The 19,195-nt window shown below is 34.7% G+C and overlaps 1 protein-coding gene across 7 annotated transcripts in view; it reads left to right on the forward strand.

Moving 5' to 3' along the window:
• The first annotated feature begins 1,602 nt into the window (after positions 1-1,602).
• The window catches only part of LOC128888021 (xenotropic and polytropic retrovirus receptor 1 homolog), a 21,555-nt gene continuing 3,962 nt past the window's right edge, over positions 1,603-19,195 (forward strand). The window contains exons 1-10 of one of the 7 annotated variants that reach the window (XM_054144608.1): positions 1,603-2,143; positions 2,508-2,599; positions 2,801-2,954; positions 3,119-3,363; positions 3,608-3,869; positions 4,715-5,082; positions 5,162-5,504; positions 5,588-5,757; positions 6,064-6,197; positions 13,882-14,255. In XM_054144608.1, coding sequence (XP_054000583.1) covers positions 2,531-2,599; positions 2,801-2,954; positions 3,119-3,363; positions 3,608-3,869; positions 4,715-5,082; positions 5,162-5,504; positions 5,588-5,757; positions 6,064-6,197; positions 13,882-14,095 — 1,959 coding nt within the window. In that variant the 5' untranslated portion in view covers positions 1,603-2,143; positions 2,508-2,530 and the 3' untranslated portion in view covers positions 14,096-14,255. Of the gene's footprint in view, positions 2,144-2,173; positions 2,321-2,507; positions 2,600-2,800; positions 2,955-3,118; positions 3,364-3,607; positions 3,870-4,714; positions 5,083-5,161; positions 5,505-5,587; positions 5,758-6,063; positions 6,198-7,149; positions 7,329-10,401; positions 10,541-13,881; positions 14,256-14,313; positions 14,600-17,500; positions 17,610-19,195 lie in introns of those variants that run through there. The other 6 variants (XM_054144609.1, XM_054144611.1, XM_054144610.1 and 3 more) reach the window with 6 other exon arrangements.

Genomic DNA, 19,195 nt, shown 5'->3' on the forward strand with positions numbered 1-19,195 from the left:
CAGTTTTTAAATTTGTCCTCGACTCGCGAAACTTCGCGAATCTTTGCACGTGTCTTTGAAATAGATCCATTAGCGCATTTTAAAGGGGTGTGGACAGCCGATTAAATGGCGCCTCGAAAAGGTGTTCAACCAAAGGTGGGCGGAGGTGGGGCCTTATTAACTAATTAAAAAACACGAAGAGGGGCAGCCAATTAAAAAACACGAAGAGGTGGGAGGCAGCCAATTAAAAAACGAAATGGCGCATTGAAGGGGGTGGTTAATCAAAAGTGACGTCACACTCCCCGAGCCACGAGGCCCTGTCCCTCGCTTCCCCCACCCACAAGGCCCCGCCCTTCGCTTCCCCCGTCCCCGCGACCCCCCTAAGATCCCCTGTTCCTGAACCGGCATACCTTACCTACTCAGTTGTGCGCAAGCGCTATAGTCAATGGGCGATAGCAGTGGGGAAAGGCGCGTATTGAAATTTTGGACGGTTTGCCGAACTACTCTTTGAGTATATAGAAATGTATATAGAAATATATATTGAGTATATGTCTATATACTCAAAGGAACTACTCTTCGACCATTGGTCAAAGCTGCAGTCAGCCTCTCATCGATTCCCTTTCCCTTTTCACATGTAGCCTTGCACAAACATGCCCGCGCGACTCCCACCTTCACCCGACTCGGGGGTGGATCCGAGATCGATGAAGATCACCGATAGAAGGAGTAGGGCGCAACCCCCGATTGGACCAAGACAACCCGAGGGGAGGAACGAGAATCTTCCGGAGAAGGGAGAGAAGCAGCAGATCGAGCGAGGATTTTTCCAGAGAGATCAATCGTAATCGAACCTCTGGGAACGAACCACGAAACGATTTCTAAACCAAACGGGTCGACTGAATAAACGTCTTTGCTTTTCTTAAAAGTATTTCAAATTTTTGTTTCACGCGCCTCTCCGGGCAGAGCAGTTCAGCGCTCCATGGGCACCTTACTCACGTCAGAAAATTCCCTATCACCGCACGACGCGTTCCGCAACAAAGCTATTCCGCGTTGTGGCACTACATGCCATGAAGCTAAGTTCACGTGATAGTGTAACAGCGTCAAGTCTCACTTTTGGTATAGAGATGTTGGTTACGCTCTGCTTAGTGTATAAAGAGTAAGCTTGAGTAGTCCATGTATATATGGTCGAAGGGCGCAACAACCGCAGCAGAGACGACAGCAGCGCTGCAGTGGACAGCATGATAGTGGAGCAACCATATTGCCATACTAATCATCAAGATTTTACAGCAACGAAGCTGGTCAATTTATTTGAAGCGAAGAAGCAATATTTTCTCACGATTCTTTTTCTAAAATATTCTTTACATCACTCCGCATTCCACTGCAAGGCCCGATTTTGCAATTTCGCCTTTAAAATATGATAAATATATGTTTTTAAGGAACAAATTTTTCAATTCGCTTATGATCATCCTAATCTACAGTATGGAAAAATCATGCTAGTCTAATTGCCCTGTTCTTGTATCTCCTCCGATTATTGTATCTTCCTCTCTGTCACAGTATCATTGGAGGAACATAGATCTATCTATTCTTGTCTTGGAGCTTCCCATTTTTTCCGTAACTGTCGCTGAAGTCGACTCGGAATTTTCGGATTCTACTCGCCGAAATCTACAGGATTATGTAAAAAAAAACTTACCAATTTTTGGTTTCCCAAAGTATAATGCAGCCGACAACTGCAAATGGATATTCAAATCCAATGTTACACATATAAGAATTTTATCTAACTGATCAAACAGATTCTCAGTCGATGTGTGCGTTAAAGCACCTTCATCATGTATATTCTTTGATCGTATATAGTAAGAGATAGGAGATGCCTATCCTTAGTAAAATCGTAACCAACGAATTGAAAAAATTATTTATCGTGGTTGTTTGATACGTACATATAATTGTTGCTTGTGTGCGGAAAACAGTACATTCCATAACTGTCCATACTAGTACAAAATTTGACAATGCAATACGTATAGATAATGAGAATAAACATGTCTATCTTTAAAATAGTGCATATTTAACATGTCGTAAATGTATGAAAGAAGTATTGAGTCAGTGCTGCCGACAAAGAATCTGTGAATTTCATATATATCACGTGTAACCTCTTTTATGCTTCAATTGATTAAAGGTAGGCAACAAAATAAAACTAAATATTCGATCTGCGTCTACAATAGATGTTTATTTCATTTCTTTTTTCAATAGATTTTTATATTCGTCTCATATTTAGATTTTTATTTTATTTATTATCTTAAATCATCGTAACGTACATTGTCAGTAATAATAACTAATTCATCGTATTTGACATGTAAATTATATAAATTTTACATTTAGTAATTATATTAACAGATGTTCTACAGTAATATACAAATTTGTTCTTTGCTGTGATTTGTTTATATACTATATTTTATAGTAGAGATGCATGTTAAGATTTTAGTTTTATTCTTATTCTATTATTCTTAAATTATATTAAGTGTAATTAATATTTATTGCAGATTGTAATAATAGTTGAAAGAAGATGAAGTTTGCAGAGCATTTATCTGCTCATATTACACCTGAGTGGCGTAAGCAATACATTAGTTATGAGGTAAAGTGAAATAACATTAATATTGTAATCCCAATGTAAAATTAGAGTATAAAATCAAAATATTATGATACAATTACAGAATTATTTAAAATTTAAAGATCTGTAAGAACTGTTTAGTAGCGATAGTAGTAATAGTAGTAGTTGTATGTTTTATATAGAATTAATAGTTTAATCATTAAGATAACCTCCTTGGGTTAATAGGAAATGAAGGCTATGCTTTATACTGCTATAGAAGAAGCACCCTCGGCTGAAAGTGTCGAACCAGAAGTAATATCTCGACACTTTGCTTCTTTCGATGAGGTGTTTTTCACATTTTGTGATCGTGAATTGAAAAAAATTAATACTTTTTATTCTGGTAAGAATAATTACATACATATAAATTAAATTGATATATCTCGATCTCATAATTTCATTTGCATTATCTTTAATATTATATTAATGTTAATAAATTGTTGTGATGATAGAATAAATAAAGTGACGATGAAAATTCTGTTATTAATGAATATATGTCTTGTATAGAAAAGTTGGCAGAAGCAACACGTAAATATGCAGCTCTTCAAAGTGAATTGAAAGTTGCTCTAGAATTGCAGCATGGTGGAGGCAAAAATAAAGGAAAAGTAATTGTTAAAACTCATTTACCAACGAGGAAGCTTAGGGAACTGAAACTTGCATTCTCAGAATTTTATTTATCTCTCATACTTCTTCAGAATTATCAGAATCTTAATTACACTGGTTTTCGGAAGATTCTTAAGAAGCACGACAAGGTATATAGAAAGAAACCTTCTCTTTCTTCATGATTGTACAGATTCAAGCTTAATTTATTCGTATTTCTCTAGGTTTCAAGATTCGTTTAAACAATAGTGAAAAAATAGGGAAAGAACTAACATTTATCTTTTAAAGTCCCTTATCGTATTATGCACAAGTAAAAATTCAGCACTCCTTTTATCTTGTAGTAGTTTATATTTATTATTGTGCAAGACGGAGTATTAATTGTATTCTTATTTCCAGTTGTTGTCAGTAGATAGCGGTTCAAAATGGAGAGTAGAATGCGTAGAGACAGCACATTTTTACACGTCAAAAGATATAGACAAACTTATACAAGATACAGAAACTACTGTAACAAACGACTTAGAAGGTGGAGACAGACAGCGTGCCATGAAAAGATTACGTGTACCCCCTTTAGGCGAGCATCAAAGTCCGTGGACTACTTTCAAGGTTGGATTATTCTCTGGCAGTTTCATTATCCTATTTGTAGCAGTCGTACTTTCAGGTAATATTATAAAATCTTATATAGTAAGTTTTCGATTTATGCGGTTAGTTCATTTTGACAGACAAATTTTATAAACACGAGTTATATAGGGTGGAAAAATAATCAGTTTAAACATAATAAGAATGTGATGCGAAAAATAAACAGAATGTGGACAGTGTCAAATAAATTTTTGCTTAATTGCAGAGATTAAAAGAGTTGATTACAATGCCTAATACAACTCGCAATTCCTTCCAAGACTGATTTTTATTTTTGCTTATAATACATTTGGTATACAATTTGAGTTTTAAAAGTTCATTTGAAAGTTAAATACATATATATCTATTTCTTTATGGAAAAAAATTGAAGAAAAGCGAGTTGTATGTAATACCTAAGTACATGTGTGTGTACAAAACGTACAGAGTGATTCGAAATAAATGTCTATGGAGAAGAAGAAAATATTGCATTAAAGATTTTTTTTCTTAAAATTGTATTTTTCGAGATTTTGAGATCATCCACTTTTTTTTAACTAGGATGACGTATTTTTATTACTGTAATATTGTGGCCAACAGAATGACAAATTCAAAAATTATATTGATTATAAATTAATTTGTACATTGAATTATGATTTTATAAGAATAATTGTTTTAAAGTTGATCCACAAATTAATACATGGTCGAATTTATCTTAATAGAGATATTTTTTGTTTTAAGCATTTATGAGTCAACTTAATATATAAGAATATAAATGAGAGTGTATCTGGATATCTATGAATCCGCATAACTTGAGGACACAATATAATACTAAAGAATTAATATAATTTATTGTGGTGGTATTAAAAGTGTTTCCACTTTTGTTTTCATTTACAGCAATATTCCATGATGGCGGAGAAAACTTAAAAATCGCATTTAGATTATACCGCGGCCCTTTGCTTATTATAGAATTCTTATTCCTTATTGGAGTGAATGTTTACGGGTGGCGATCGTCGGGCGTAAATCATGTATTAATATTTGAATTGGATCCTCGAAATCATCTTTCCGAACAACATCTCATGGAATTAGCTGCTGTTCTTGGAGTCATATGGACCCTTAGTTTATTGAGTTTTTTATACAGTGCTAGTTTAAGTATTCCACCATATGTAAATCCATTAGCCTTAGTTTGTATAATGCTGGCATTTCTTTTGAATCCATTAAAAATGTTTCGTCATGAGGCTCGGTTTTGGTTGTTGAGAATTATTGTAAGTACTGTCATCGATGTTATCTAATGCAAAAACTGAATTATTATCGAACAATTATTCTCAGTGATTTGTTTCTTAGGGACGAGTTTTAATATCGCCATTCGCATATGTCAATTTCGCTGATTTCTGGTTGGCAGATCAGTTGAACAGCATGGCTACGGCTTTGTTAGATTTTCATTTTTTGACATGCTTTTACATCACTAACGGAAACTGGTTGGAAGCAGGCGATACCATCCAATGTATGTCTGGTTCTCTACTTGTTAGGCCTATTGTCAATTGTCTACCCGCATGGTTTCGTTTCGCGCAATGCATTCGACGGTACCGTGATTCAAAAGAAGCATTTCCACACTTGGCTAACGCTGGAAAATATTCGACAACTTTCCTTGTTGTTATAGCTAATACCATGTGCGTCTATCGGGCTGGTAAGTTATATAAAACTCTTGAGTAGGATTGCTATAATTTTTAATTGAATAGCAGATTGTAACAGAATATATGTTCCTTTTAGTGGACTATTCAAGTCGATGGGAGAATCCATGGTTATGGCTTTGGGTAATCAGTTGCTGTGTCAATTCTATATATTCCCTGACTTGGGATTTAAAGATGGACTGGGGTCTTTTAGATAACAATGCTGGTGAAAACAGATTTTTGCGTGAAGAAGTTGTGTATTCAGCAGCGGTACGTATAGTATTGAAATATAATATTTATTATATTTTAAGCATTTGATAACAAAATGCTCGTACGAAGATACAACAAAATTTACTTGTGAGCATTTATTCAATTTCAAATATAATATTGTTGACTTATTTTCGGATTATTATAAGTATTCTATTTATTACTCTGAAAATGTATTTTTATTAAATTGCTATAAGATTATCCGCAATTAGGTCTACAATATTATATCTGAAATTGGTTAGTTAAATAGATACACATTGGTTAGAAGTATAAGTTTGTTCTACTTGTTACATTAGACTTTCTTCCCAGGGATTTTATTATTTTGCTATGGCTGAGGACTTCATTCTAAGATTTGCGTGGATCGCTAGTTTTGTTCTTGTCGAATGCGAATACGTATCCAGCGATTTAATGATATCTGTGGTAGCACCTCTAGAAGTTTTTAGGTAAGACTTCAGTTATTTGATTTCTTAACACTAAATGTATCAGCATTTTATACAGGGTGTTCACGGAAAATACTAGACAGCATTTTTCTCGTAAATACTAAGTATTAGAAAGAAATGATAAAGGAAAAAATTTTGTAATTTTTTATCCTCACCAAATGCCGTAATATTTTTTATATTTGTAATATTCTTGGAGAGAAAAAATGATGACCTTTAATTTTGTAAAAGAATGCTTTATATTTTTGTATCTACTATGAAAGCGTGTATCAGGACATAATCATTCATGTGTGATACAGTGACTTTCAAGGTTTCAGAAAGTCAGAAATAAGAGATATAATTCGAATATTTTGTTCGAATGTGTTTAAAGAAGTTTTTATTGATACAGGTTAGTTCGTTGAATGCGACTTGTTTGTCGTTGTAATTTATTATGAAACTGTTTATTTTTGTTTCTATTGTTACAACAAAATTTAAATATTTGTTGCTTTCAAATTCCTTTTAAATGCGTTTTTAAAATTTTCGATCGATTCTAACTTTAGTGATCTCTTAAGTAAGGATGATTCAGCTTATTTGAGACTCATAAAATAGCTCACATCAGGAATGTTCGGATCCGTGGTATGTACAATAGCCTGATTTACACTGTAGAAACTTTTGATATGTATGTCAATATCAGATACCAGACATGTGATGTTAAACTAATAAAGATATAATTTTGTCTATTATTATGCATAAAAACGACATTAAATGAACCAAAGAAAAATTTCAGATTGTATTCTGCGAATTCAAACTAGACATTACAAAATCGTAACATTTACTGATCTGTGTATTATCCTAAGGATATTTACTGAAAAATTAAATTAATATGATTTTAAATGTTTGTTATTTGTCCACAGTAATTAAGAAAAATATTAATTCGCGACCCCCAAATATATAAGTAAAAATACATTGTTTTTTGAAGATCTATCGATACCCCCTGATCCAAAACGGAACCAACGCTGTGACCTTTGACCTCGATTTTTTCAAAAACTGGGGCCTATCTAAAAAAACGCCGAAACACGGAAGAAATATTTTTCGATAAAGAAGGTCTGTACTAAAGCGCATTAAAATCGGTGACCCACACTACCTCCCCCTCGCCTTGTGAGTATACGACTGTATTTGATTCCATTGCTGCATGATTAATTTAAATCAGTTGTGGTACAGTTTTCGCTTTCACATCGTTATAAGTTTGAATTTCCTCTGAAGACATTTTCTTTTATTTGCTTGCTCCATCGTCAGAATTGCAAATAAAATCATATCGAAGATCCATTTAGTTATTCATTAATATACTCTTATTTATTGTATACGTTACAGCATTCAATGTACTTTACAAGTATTTAAAAGTCTAACCTAATGTGACCTAATACGATTGTTGTAAACAAGAACGTACCTAACGCTTAATTCGGATCAGCTTTGTATACATATCAAAAGTTTCTACAGTGTAAATCAAGCTATTGTACATACCACGGATCCGAACATTCCTGATGTGAGCTATTTTATGAGTCTCAAATAAGCTGAATCATCCTTACTTAAGAGATCACTAAAGTTAGAATCGATCGAAAATTTTAAAAACGCATTTAAAAGGAATTTGAAAGCAACAAATATTTAAATTTTGTTGTAACAATAGAAACAAAAATAAACAGTTTCATAATAAATTACAACGACAAACAAGTCGCATTCAACGAACTAACCTGTATCAATAAAAACTTCTTTAAACACATTCGAACAAAATATTCGAATTATATCTCTTATTTCTGACTTTCTGAAACCTTGAAAGTCACTGTATCACACATGAATGATTATGTCCTGATACACGCTTTCATAGTAGATACAAAAATATAAAGCATTCTTTTACAAAATTAAAGGTCATCATTTTTTCTCTCCAAGAATATTACAAATATAAAAAATATTACGGCATTTGGTGAGGATAAAAAATTACAAAACTTTTTCCTTTATCATTTCTTTCTAATATTTAGTATTTACGAGAAAAATGCTGTCTAGTATTTTCCGTGAACTACTTGTATATGGGTGATTCTGAGATAACTGATTTTTACATTTGAAATTTTTAAAAAATTAAAAATACTTTGAGACGTATGTTTTTGATGTTTTTGTACTGAAATTATACACAGAATTAAGCTTCTATCGTCATTCCACTATAACTACAACAGAATGAAAATTATAACGAAATTCGAAAATTTAAAAGCCATGGTACTGACATATAAATGAAATAGTCAAATTACTTACATAAATCCTTACAAATTCTGAACGTAGTATCATCAACCATGTTAGACACAATAATTATGTGTAATATTGCTAAACAAAATTATAAATCATAATACTGAAGGAATAATTTCAAAATATTTTTAATGTTCCCTTTTTGATTTTAACACTCTTTAAATTTTATTTATTATGAAATTAGTTTAACAATTTTTTTTGTAATAATAAAATGAAAACAAATTTGACCTTAGTCAATACATAAAGATAATTAAAGTTTTGATCAACAATTAATGTAGAAAAATAACATTAGAAATTTTATTGTATTCTCAAGTATTATTTTATAAATCATAGTTTTTTTTATCACATCACACAATCGAATTATTTTATATTTCTTATGCTTCGTCGAAGTGTTATATTTGGAGCTATTTTTGGTCTTTTATTTTCAATACTGATTACGGTGTCATTCAGAGATCTTTTTAATTTTTTGTCAGTCTGTATTTTTAGATAAACTGATTTATCTGGCAATCGATTATCACCATAATTTATTTGTCCCATCGAGAAATGTTTACATATTACACCAGGTGGACAATCAAAACAACTTAATGAGTTAAACAAAATTAGACCGGGTTTTTCCTTACTCCAAGTGCCAATAAAAGGACGAAATTGTACCGGCAGTAAAGTATCGATAGATTTGATTTGTGTGAAGTGACTACGTCAATATGAATCTTTTTCACGAAACAACGCAGTCGATACCAAAGTGTCGAAATTTGAGATGTTGCCATATTTTACTTTATCATTAGCTATTCTTTTTAAAGATCCTCCAATGCCATCAGCCGAGCTTTTCCCGTGCCATGTTTCATTAAAATTGTATGTTACATATTCGATTTGAGGATAACATTGAAGAAAATGTTGACAATGAGTTAAAAAATTCAGGTAAAATTTAATATAACCATTTTTTGCGTTTTTATACCATGGTACTAATGAGTAAAGTAATTTCTGAGAAAATTTCGGTAATTATTTAAAAGTATAGTCTAAACGAAAAATAAGGCACGGGGATTCGAACCCACGAATCCTCGAATCCACAGTCAACCGCTTTACTTACGCGACCAATCCCGTACCCTGCGTTTCGTGTTCTTATTTGACTCCTTATTGTTGGGTATGGGAGGCGCGGATACTACATATGTTACCGCCGCTCGGCCTTAGTTTCCAGATATTTGCATATAAAGATCATACATTTACACATACGAATACATTATATATAGCATACAAAAACACATTGCAACGGTTCAAACTTGTTTTGAGAGCGTTTTGAATCCGTATCTTTGTGAGATGTATGTTTTTTAAATTTTGTAAATGGTTTTTCAGCTGAAAGCATACGCCTCGAAACTAGACGCATGCTGGGGGGCTGCGCCCCCTCAACTCCCCTTAGAGCGATATACATCCTTCAGAGTAACCATGTGTACACCTGCCAGGTGCGCTGCAGTACTCATAGTTGGGGGCTTCGTCCCCAACCCCACGACCGGGGGCAAGCCCCTGGATCCCCACTTTTTTTTACTGTACGAATAAACGTGCATGATACAAACTCTCAGAACAAGTTTGAACTGTTAGTGTGTTTTTGTATGGTATATATAGCGCAGTGTGTTATGGAAATGTATGATCTTTATATCTAGAGACGCGGTAGCCTCGACACCAAGTTCATGAAAAATTATACAGCCACCCTGTATAATGTGGCGCTACCGCTCATCTTTTACAGGAGAGATGGTCTATTCTAACCTAAATTGAAACTTCTTTCATTAATATCTCATCACGCCTGCAATATTTTCTAAATTTAAATGCATTTTTCTAATGTAAATTGCATATAACCTTTCGAATAAAATCGGTCCACGTACAACTGAGATATCGTAACAATACCATGTCATGATACATGCAAAAATATTACCATCTTACACTTTTCCAGTCGAGTTTTCGTCAACACTTAGCCAATAGGAGCTAAGGCTGTTCATCGATTCGTCGACTCTCCGAATCAGTCGGCAGGGCTCATCGGCCGGAATTGTAATATGGCTGCCGCTCACGCCGCTCGTTCATTTCTAACCTGTATAACCTGTTAGTTTGTATTTCTGACAGTTGTCATTTCTAACCTGTATAACCTGCCAGTTTGTATTGGTGACATTTGGACACCGCAAATTGAATAATTATTTTAAAGGCTACGTGTAGTGATATTGTATTGGGAAGTATATGGTTATAAGTGATAAAATATCTACCTTGTCGTTGTGAAAAGATATATATAAATTTGGTGTTTGAGTGTGCAGTTCATAATACAAATTTCAATAAATGTTCATCTTGTGCAAATAAGAATAAGTGTTCCAATACAATAAATTGTGTTTTATAAATAGTGGATCACTTTTTTTATTTTCACTTCATGATATACATTTAAATTGCTTGCAACAAGACTTTCTGTCACACGTTCCGTGTACGTATGAACTGTAAAAACAAAGGGAGAGAGAACGCATAGCAGGATGTCTCACTGCAAGAAATTTAAATGTTAAAGATGAAGCGAGAAATGAAAAAAAGAAATCGACTATTTGTAATGCACAATTTATTCTATTAAGATATAGTTCATACGTTTACAGAATGCATGAAAGAAAGTCTTGTAACAAATTTAAATAATGAGAAAATGAGAAAAGGAACAGAGATCCACTATTGGTAATACATAATTTATTGTATTACAATAATATAGAAAAAAGAGAGGTCAGACTTAGTCCTTTAAGTTCTTAAAAGTACGCATGACACATGACAGAAAGTCTTGTTGCAAGAAATTTAAAAGTTACTGATAAAGTGATTACAGTAATATAGAAAATGGGAGATCAGTTTGAATCCTTTAAGGTTTCAGAAGTACGTTGAACGCATTCCAGGTAGTCTCATTACAAGAAATTTAAAGAAGAAATGAGAAATGAATAGAGAGATCAACTATTTCTAACGCACAAGTTATTATATTAGAATAGAATTCATACGTTCACAGGACGCATGACAGAAAATCTTGTAACAAATTTAAATAATGAGAAAATGAACAGAGATCCATCATTTGTGATAGATAATTTATTGTATTATGTCATGTTGCTTTTAAATGTTACTGATAAACTGATTACATTTTTTCTATAATAAATTTCTTGCAATGCGACCCATGTACTTTTGAAACCTTAAAGGATTCAAACTGATCTCCCATTTTCTATATTATTGTAATCACTTTATCAGTAACATTTAAATTTCTTGCAACAAGACCTTCTGTCATGTGTCGTGCATACTTTTGAGAACTCGAAGGACTAAGTCTAACCTTTCTTTTTTTATATTATTGTAATACAATAAATTATCTATTACAAATAGTGGATCTCTGTTCATTTTCTCATTATTTAAATTTGTTACAAGACTTTCTGTCATGCATCCTGTGAACGTATGAACTGTATTCTAATACAATAAATTGTGTGTTAGAAATAGTTGATCTCTCTATTCATTCCTCATTTCTTCTTTAATAAATTTCTTGCAATGAGACTTCTGCAATGTGTTCCGCGTACTTTTGAAACCTTAAAGTATTTAAACTGATCTCTCATTTTCTATTATTTGAAGTCATTCACTATATAAATTATCTTTGTAAAGAGATGTGAGATCCCCATAAAAAACTTCAAACAAGTAAAAAAATTACGCCAATTACATGAAAAAGTGGAGGACTTAAAGAGTAATCATAGAAAAATAGAAGATCCTCCTAAAAAAATTCAAGAAAGTAGAAAAAGAAGTGAAATCGAAATAAGCTGCCTGTACATGAAGGTGCTTTCCAGCAAAATGCAAAGGCGACACTGTGTAACACAATATAAAATTTGGTGGTTTCCAACTATGCACAGCTAAAATGCTGTGTTCAACAGTGCAGACGTTCAGACCCTAATGACAATTCATGTAAACTGACTGCTCCGCACTTTGGCGGTGAAATGAAGCTAAATAGTGTATCAACCACAAACTGAGACTGTTTAGACATTTGTTTAGATGTCCGTGGCCTGTGGAAGTCAAATGCTTGGCTTGGCCAGGCAAAAGCATTCTCAGATCATCAATACCTATACTTTCTCTCTTGCAGACTTTCACATAATTCGTCAACTTAAAACTTTGACAATATGAGTAAAGTGTGGAGCAGTCAGTTTACAGGAATTGTCATTAGAATCTGAACGTCCGTACTGTTGAACACAGCATTTTAGCTGCGCATAGTTGGAAACCACCGAATTTTACATTGTGTTACACAGTGTCGCCTTTGCACTTTCCTGGAAAGCACCTTCATGTACTGGCAGCTCATTTTGATTTCACATCTTTTTCTACTTTCTTGTACTTTTTTATGGGGATATTTTATTCTTCTATGATAACTCCTTGAGTCCTCCACTTTTTCATGTACTTGGCGTAATTTTTTTACTTTTTTGAAGTTTTTTATAGGTGCAGATATCCCGGAAACTAAGGCCGAGCGGCGGTAACATATATAGAAAAAAGTTGTTCAGAATGATGACCTTGACAACATATTTCAAGGTCATCAAAATCCGTGAGGAAGACATACTTCTAAATAAGTAGCAAAATTTCTACTGTTGACGTAAAAAGAAATCAAAAAGTGTAAGCAATTCAAACATTGCATTAATGCCCATAAATTGCAATACCATAGTACTGATTACTAATTTTATGACGTACCTCTTGCAAATTGAAACAAATCACTCTCATCATAATATTGAGGAAATAAAATAAATTAAGTAGCAGCTGTAAGCAATGCATAAATAGGTTCTATTTGAAACGCCATCACGTTGAGCAGATGAAACTAAATTAAGATGCCCAATAGGTGGGAAAAAATTCAAATTTAAAAAAAAGCGAAATTTCCGGACACAAATCATTGATAATCATTTTATACAACAATTCATATTTTGGTATGATTATGATGTAATTTTATAAAGCATATGTTAGACTATACTTACAAGAGGTAATCTTCCTATTACAAAACAAATTTTAATAGAAAATCATTTATTATGCTTTAAAAATAAGAATCGGACATGCCATGGTAATGACATTTAGAATATATTTCCGTAATTTATGTAGAAACTGTGACCACTTATGTCGCAATCTTTATTATCGATTGTAGAATACTATCAAATTTCTCATATTAATAACTTTTTGATAGAAAGAAAGTAATGTTTAATAATAAATAAACCACTAGACATAAAAAGTCACAGTTATCTCAGAATCACCCATATACCTGTTTTTACCATAATCACTTATTTTACTGGTTATAAAATACAAATCATATTTTTGTAAATTTGACATACGTAAATGTAATATGGGACATAATGCACGAATCAGAATCGGGTAACGTTATTTCGTGATTCTGATTAATGGGTCTATACTCCATACTGATTTGCAACAGAACGCTGTCATGTAACTGCTCGGCACGAATTTTACGGCTCGGCATCAGCGTTAAGGCGGATTCCCATCTATGTAACGAGCCCGTTCGGTCGTTAATTATGCGTGCTCGCCGGATTTTGTTCGAAAACACGTTCCTACTAGTGGGCAAAAGGTCGCTAAATGCGACGACGAACGGTCGGAACCACCCGAAAGAGTCGATTTTTACGAGCGTTTAGGTCTCGATCCACGTTCCAGGCTCACGTGGCCAGGTTTCAGCTGGCCTAGTGAGCACGAGCTTACCGTGCGAGCGAATAAAGTGATATTTGTCCTTTTCAGCCCAAATTTGTATGCTATTTCTAAGATTATTGCATATTGCTTATCACTACGAGTTCATACATTAAATAATTATTGCTGGAAACTTAAACGGTATTTGTTCAAGATGATATAATTCCAGTGCAATACATACGTACACATGAAAGGAAGAACGTACTTGTCAGTCATATCTATTGATCGAATTGAATGTGTAAAAAACGTAAATAGACAAGATGGAATTCTTGTTCATGAATTATAGTTGAAAAATACGTAGAACTTTGTAGCAAATGTATAAACATAATTGCGTTATAAAAATATTCACATACATCACATAAAAATTCAACCACTTCATTGCTGCAAATACAGCTCCAGATAAGAACATTGTCCTCACTATGTTTAAAAGTCGATCTTTCTTCACCATTCTTGTTTTTTGAGAGATAAATTCATAACGCAATGGTATATTCACGTGTTGATAACGTATAGTACATGTATACTGATTGAGACTGAATTAATTTTATTATAAATAATCAAGGTATGAAGTAATGCATTCAAGTATATTTTACTTTTTAAATAATTTCTTCATTCGCTATATTTGAACACTTGTGTGTCAATTTTGTCTTTGAAAATTTATATATCATCATCATTGCTAATCCGGAGTACCGTCTTTTCCTCCTCACGTTGGTTAATGGTAAACGAATTGTAATTAAAAAAAGAGAATGTGTGACTAAAATTAGGAATTGGACCGTGTTCCATTCATGTGATTTTACTACTGCCGGAATGAGAAAGCATGTCATGTTCTATCCATCTTCGTAGAAGAACATCCTTGCTGAACCGGCACCGTTTATTTCCGGCAAGCCATTTGTACAGGCTGACCTATTCGCTGTTTCTTCAGGTAAAAAATATCCGAATCTTATGAAAAATGTAAACATTTTATATATAGCAGTACATCATTTTACGATTGACTACCCGTATCTTTTGTTCTCCGCCGAGCGCCTACCTGGGTTCGCTTAAAGGTCTGGGGTCCAACAGGCGATCGACTCATCAATTTTTCATAACGTCGTATTTTTTATTCTTCGTTGTATCAACGTGAACGTGATACCATTGAATTCTTGGCGTTTTCCCGATTAAAAGGATATCTCACATCGCGTAAATCGGACCCCCTAAAAAGATTCAAAAAAGTAGAAAAAGATGTGAAATCAAAATGAGCTGCCAGTACATGAAGGTGCTTTCCAGGAAAGTGCAAAGGCGACACTGTATAACACAATGAAAAATTTGGTGCTTTCCAACTATGCGCAGCTAAAATGCTGTGTTCAACAGTGCAGACGTTCAGACCCTAATGACAATTCATGTAAACTGACTGCTCCGCACTTTGGCGGTGAAATGAAGAAGCTAAATAGTGTATCAATCACAAACTGAGACTGTTTAGACATTTGTCTAGATATCCGTGGCCTGGAAGTCAAATGCTTGGCGTGACCAGGCCAGGTCAAGGTTTTGATGAATAAGAATCATTTTAAAACGTAAAATAATAAAAATGTACTCATATTGTCAGCGTTTTAAACTGACAAATTATCTGAAAGCTTGTGAGAGGAAAGGTATCGGTGTCGATGAATGACCTTAGAAATAATTTAAAACCCAATACAATGAAAATGTACTCATATTGTCAAAGTTTTAAATTGACAAATTATGTGAAAGTTTGCGAGAGTGAAAGTATGGGTATTGATGATCAGAGAATGCTTTTGCCTGGCCAAGCCAAGCATTTGACTTCCAGGCCACGGACATCTAGGCAAATGTCTAAACAGTCTCAGTTTGTGGTTGATACACTATTTAGCTTCTTCATTTCACCGCCAAAGTGCGGAGCAGTCAGTTTACATGAATTGTCATTAGGGTCTGAACGTCTGCATTGTTGAACACAGCATTTTAGCTGCGCATAGTTGGAAAGCACCAAATTTTTCATTGTGTTATACAGTGTCGCCTTTGCACTTTCCTGGAAAGCACCTTCATGTACTGGCAGCTCATTTTGATTTCACATCTTTTTCTACTTTCTTGAATTTTTTTAGGGGGATCTTCTATTTTTCTATGATTACTCTTTAAATCCTCCCCAAGTTTTCCCCCAAAAACGACATTTTCGAATTTTATTGCCATTCACGCGGGAAAAAGATATCAAATCTGTGTCGCCCCGATGCCCTGGACTGTTAGACATGTAATATCCAACGAAACAACGTTCCAACCCTTACACTTGGGGGTGGACGACCCCTACCTCTTTCCCCCTCCCTTCAGCTCCAGGGGCAGTTCTCGAAACGGGACCTTTTCGGCATTAATCCTTAACGTATCGAGAACAAACATGGTGAATTTCATTGCCTTCCGATGTGTGGAAGTGCTCCCTTACGAAGGGGGTTGAAAATTTTCTGGATCAGGGGAGTCCAGAAAATGCATTGAGTCCAAAATCGAGACCGTCGTCCAAAAATTGTGGATTTTAGAGAGGGTGGAAGGTTGTGAGGGGGGTGGGTATGTCCGAAAGGGATTTCAAGGGGTGCATTTTGTAGAGGGCATCAAGAAGAGTCGCCCCAAAGGTTTTTTTGAATTTTTCAACCAATTCCGTCATCCACGGCCGGTTTCAAAGAGGCGCTTTTTTACACCCTCCCCTTTAGGGGGGTGAATTAACCCCTTCACATCAACCTTCGCCAATGCAACTTTGCACACACCCAGAAGACACTTGAAGACTATTCTTCACGAAGTTTCACCGAAATCGATTGAAAACTCTCATAGTTATGAGCATTTGAAAAATCGTTCCGGTTTGCTTGTCCGGTAGTGTATTTTTAACGAAATAATTTTTCAATTATGCAATCAGATTTTTCATGTAATTTCGTTAATTATTGTCCAATTTATGTCGTGTGTGGTTTCATTGTCACCGCAAAAACATCAAGAATCGAATGGAGTTGCTTCTGCAAAGTTTTGATAAAAATTGCCGAGTATGGTATTTTCAGTTCTTAATGGCATTCCCTTGTCGACCGTCCGCGGCGGCGACAGCGACGATGGTGCGTGACATTTTTCGGGATTCCGTGCTTGTTTGGGTGTTCGCGCTCGCTGCGCAAGCTCGTTTAGGTCCTTCAGATCCTCCTGCGCTAGGAGTTAACACTTTTAAGTGGACATTGGTCGTGCACGCCGCTCGAACTTACATAGATGGGTATCCGAAGCTTTTTTGAACGTATGAGGACTGAGCATGATTTTGCCTCCGATCGTGAACGCATTAACATTAAATATAGTCAAATTTATGAAACAAACATTAATGTATAATATTCGATCAACTTCTAAACACTTGAGTGCTATAGATACATAAAATCACTCACAGTGAAAATCGTACAAGTCGTATCGTAAAGATTATGGATTCGGTTCAATGACAGGTTAGTACTTGGTTATTACTCATACTCATTAAACAAAATTAATCATTATTTTTTATTAGTGAATAAGATCAATAATGTCGTAACGTCCGATATCGCCCTCACACGCAAAATCGTACGAAAAAATATACAATTTATTTATACAGTAAAATAAAAATCTACTATAAACAAATACTTCAATATTTAGTAGGATAACCGTTATTATTTATAATTTCCTGCAAAACGCTGCCTGCGTGCCATAGATCGAACTAATGTTTCTAAAAAAACTTGGTTGAATATTTTTTAACATTCTTTGTATTGCAGCTTTTAATTGTTCTTTATTTAATTCTTCACACTTATTTACATGTAATTTAAATTCATGCCAAACATGTTCAGTTATATTTAAATCGAGTGATTGCGGTGGTTTGTGAATAACATTTGGGCAATTGTATAATAGCCATTCCTGAGCGATTCTTGATACATGCTATTAACAACGGAGTAATAATTGCAACTATAAAAGTACTTTATTAACATTAATAGGATGCCTTCTAATGGTATGGTTTATGCTAGATTGTTCTTCGTTGAGTGCCGAACAGCGAACGATCCCTTGTCCGTCCAGGTCCTCGCCCATTCGATTCTTGTTTATAAGACCGGCGCCTTATCCCTTAGCCTTTTTGGTAGCGTGGCCGGCCGCCGAGTTGCTTATATAGGATCCGCGGCTTCTTTGATCGAACTTTTGTCACAATCCTGTGAACGAAAAACTTTTTCTATTTCACATAAAGAAAGGAACCATCGCGACGCGTTCGATGCATGTAGCGACCACGAGGTAAGACAGTAAGGGCAGCACGCGTTGTCGCCGAGCGGTGGAAAACAAAAACGAAATTACGTGTTTCCAGAACATTCTCGCAGTTCTAAACGCGCGCTATTGAAACCGACGCAAACCAGCCATCAATCCCCCACTTTTCCGGAATCTAATCTCAGCATCCGTATTGCGTTCATTTGGTTCAGTTGCTTTAATCCCTTCGTCATTACGTCTGCCGGGTTTTCGTTTGTGGCAATGTAGAGAATGTTTATTATGCCTTCCTCGACCTTATCTCGTACCACATGATAGGCAATATCGATGTGCTTGGTTTTACTCTTCTCTACTCTGTTCTTAGAATAATGTATGGCTGCTCGATTGTCGCAATAAATTTCGATGCTGTCTGAAATAAAAAATTCAAATAAATCTAGCTCTTTCAACATCATTTGCATCCATTATGCCTCTTTGGCGCTTTGAGACAAAGCTATATACTTCGCTTCTATTGTAGATGTCTATACACATCTTTGTTTTGATGAGTACCATTTCTCCTATTTAAAATCATATCAGAATAGGAGCGTCTATCATCGACTTTAACTTTTGGCTCCTTACTTGCAGAATACCTTAATCCTAAGTCTTTGGTTTTGTTTAGGTAGCGCAATACATGCTTGGCTTGATGCCAGTGTATTATCCCAGGATCAACGTTGTACTGGGACCGTTGTGTTACTGCATGTAAAATGTCTGGCCTAGTGTGTAAAGCTAAATGCATTAGTTCCCCGATAAGTTTTCTATACAATACCTTTGACATTCTCTCTCTCTCTCTCTCTCTCTCTCTCTCTCTCTCTCTCTCT

The sequence above is a fragment of the Hylaeus anthracinus genome, unplaced genomic scaffold, assembly GCF_026225885.1.
Source record: "Hylaeus anthracinus isolate JK02 unplaced genomic scaffold, UHH_iyHylAnth1.0_haploid 11989, whole genome shotgun sequence".
NCBI lineage: Eukaryota > Metazoa > Arthropoda > Insecta > Hymenoptera > Colletidae > Hylaeus > Hylaeus anthracinus.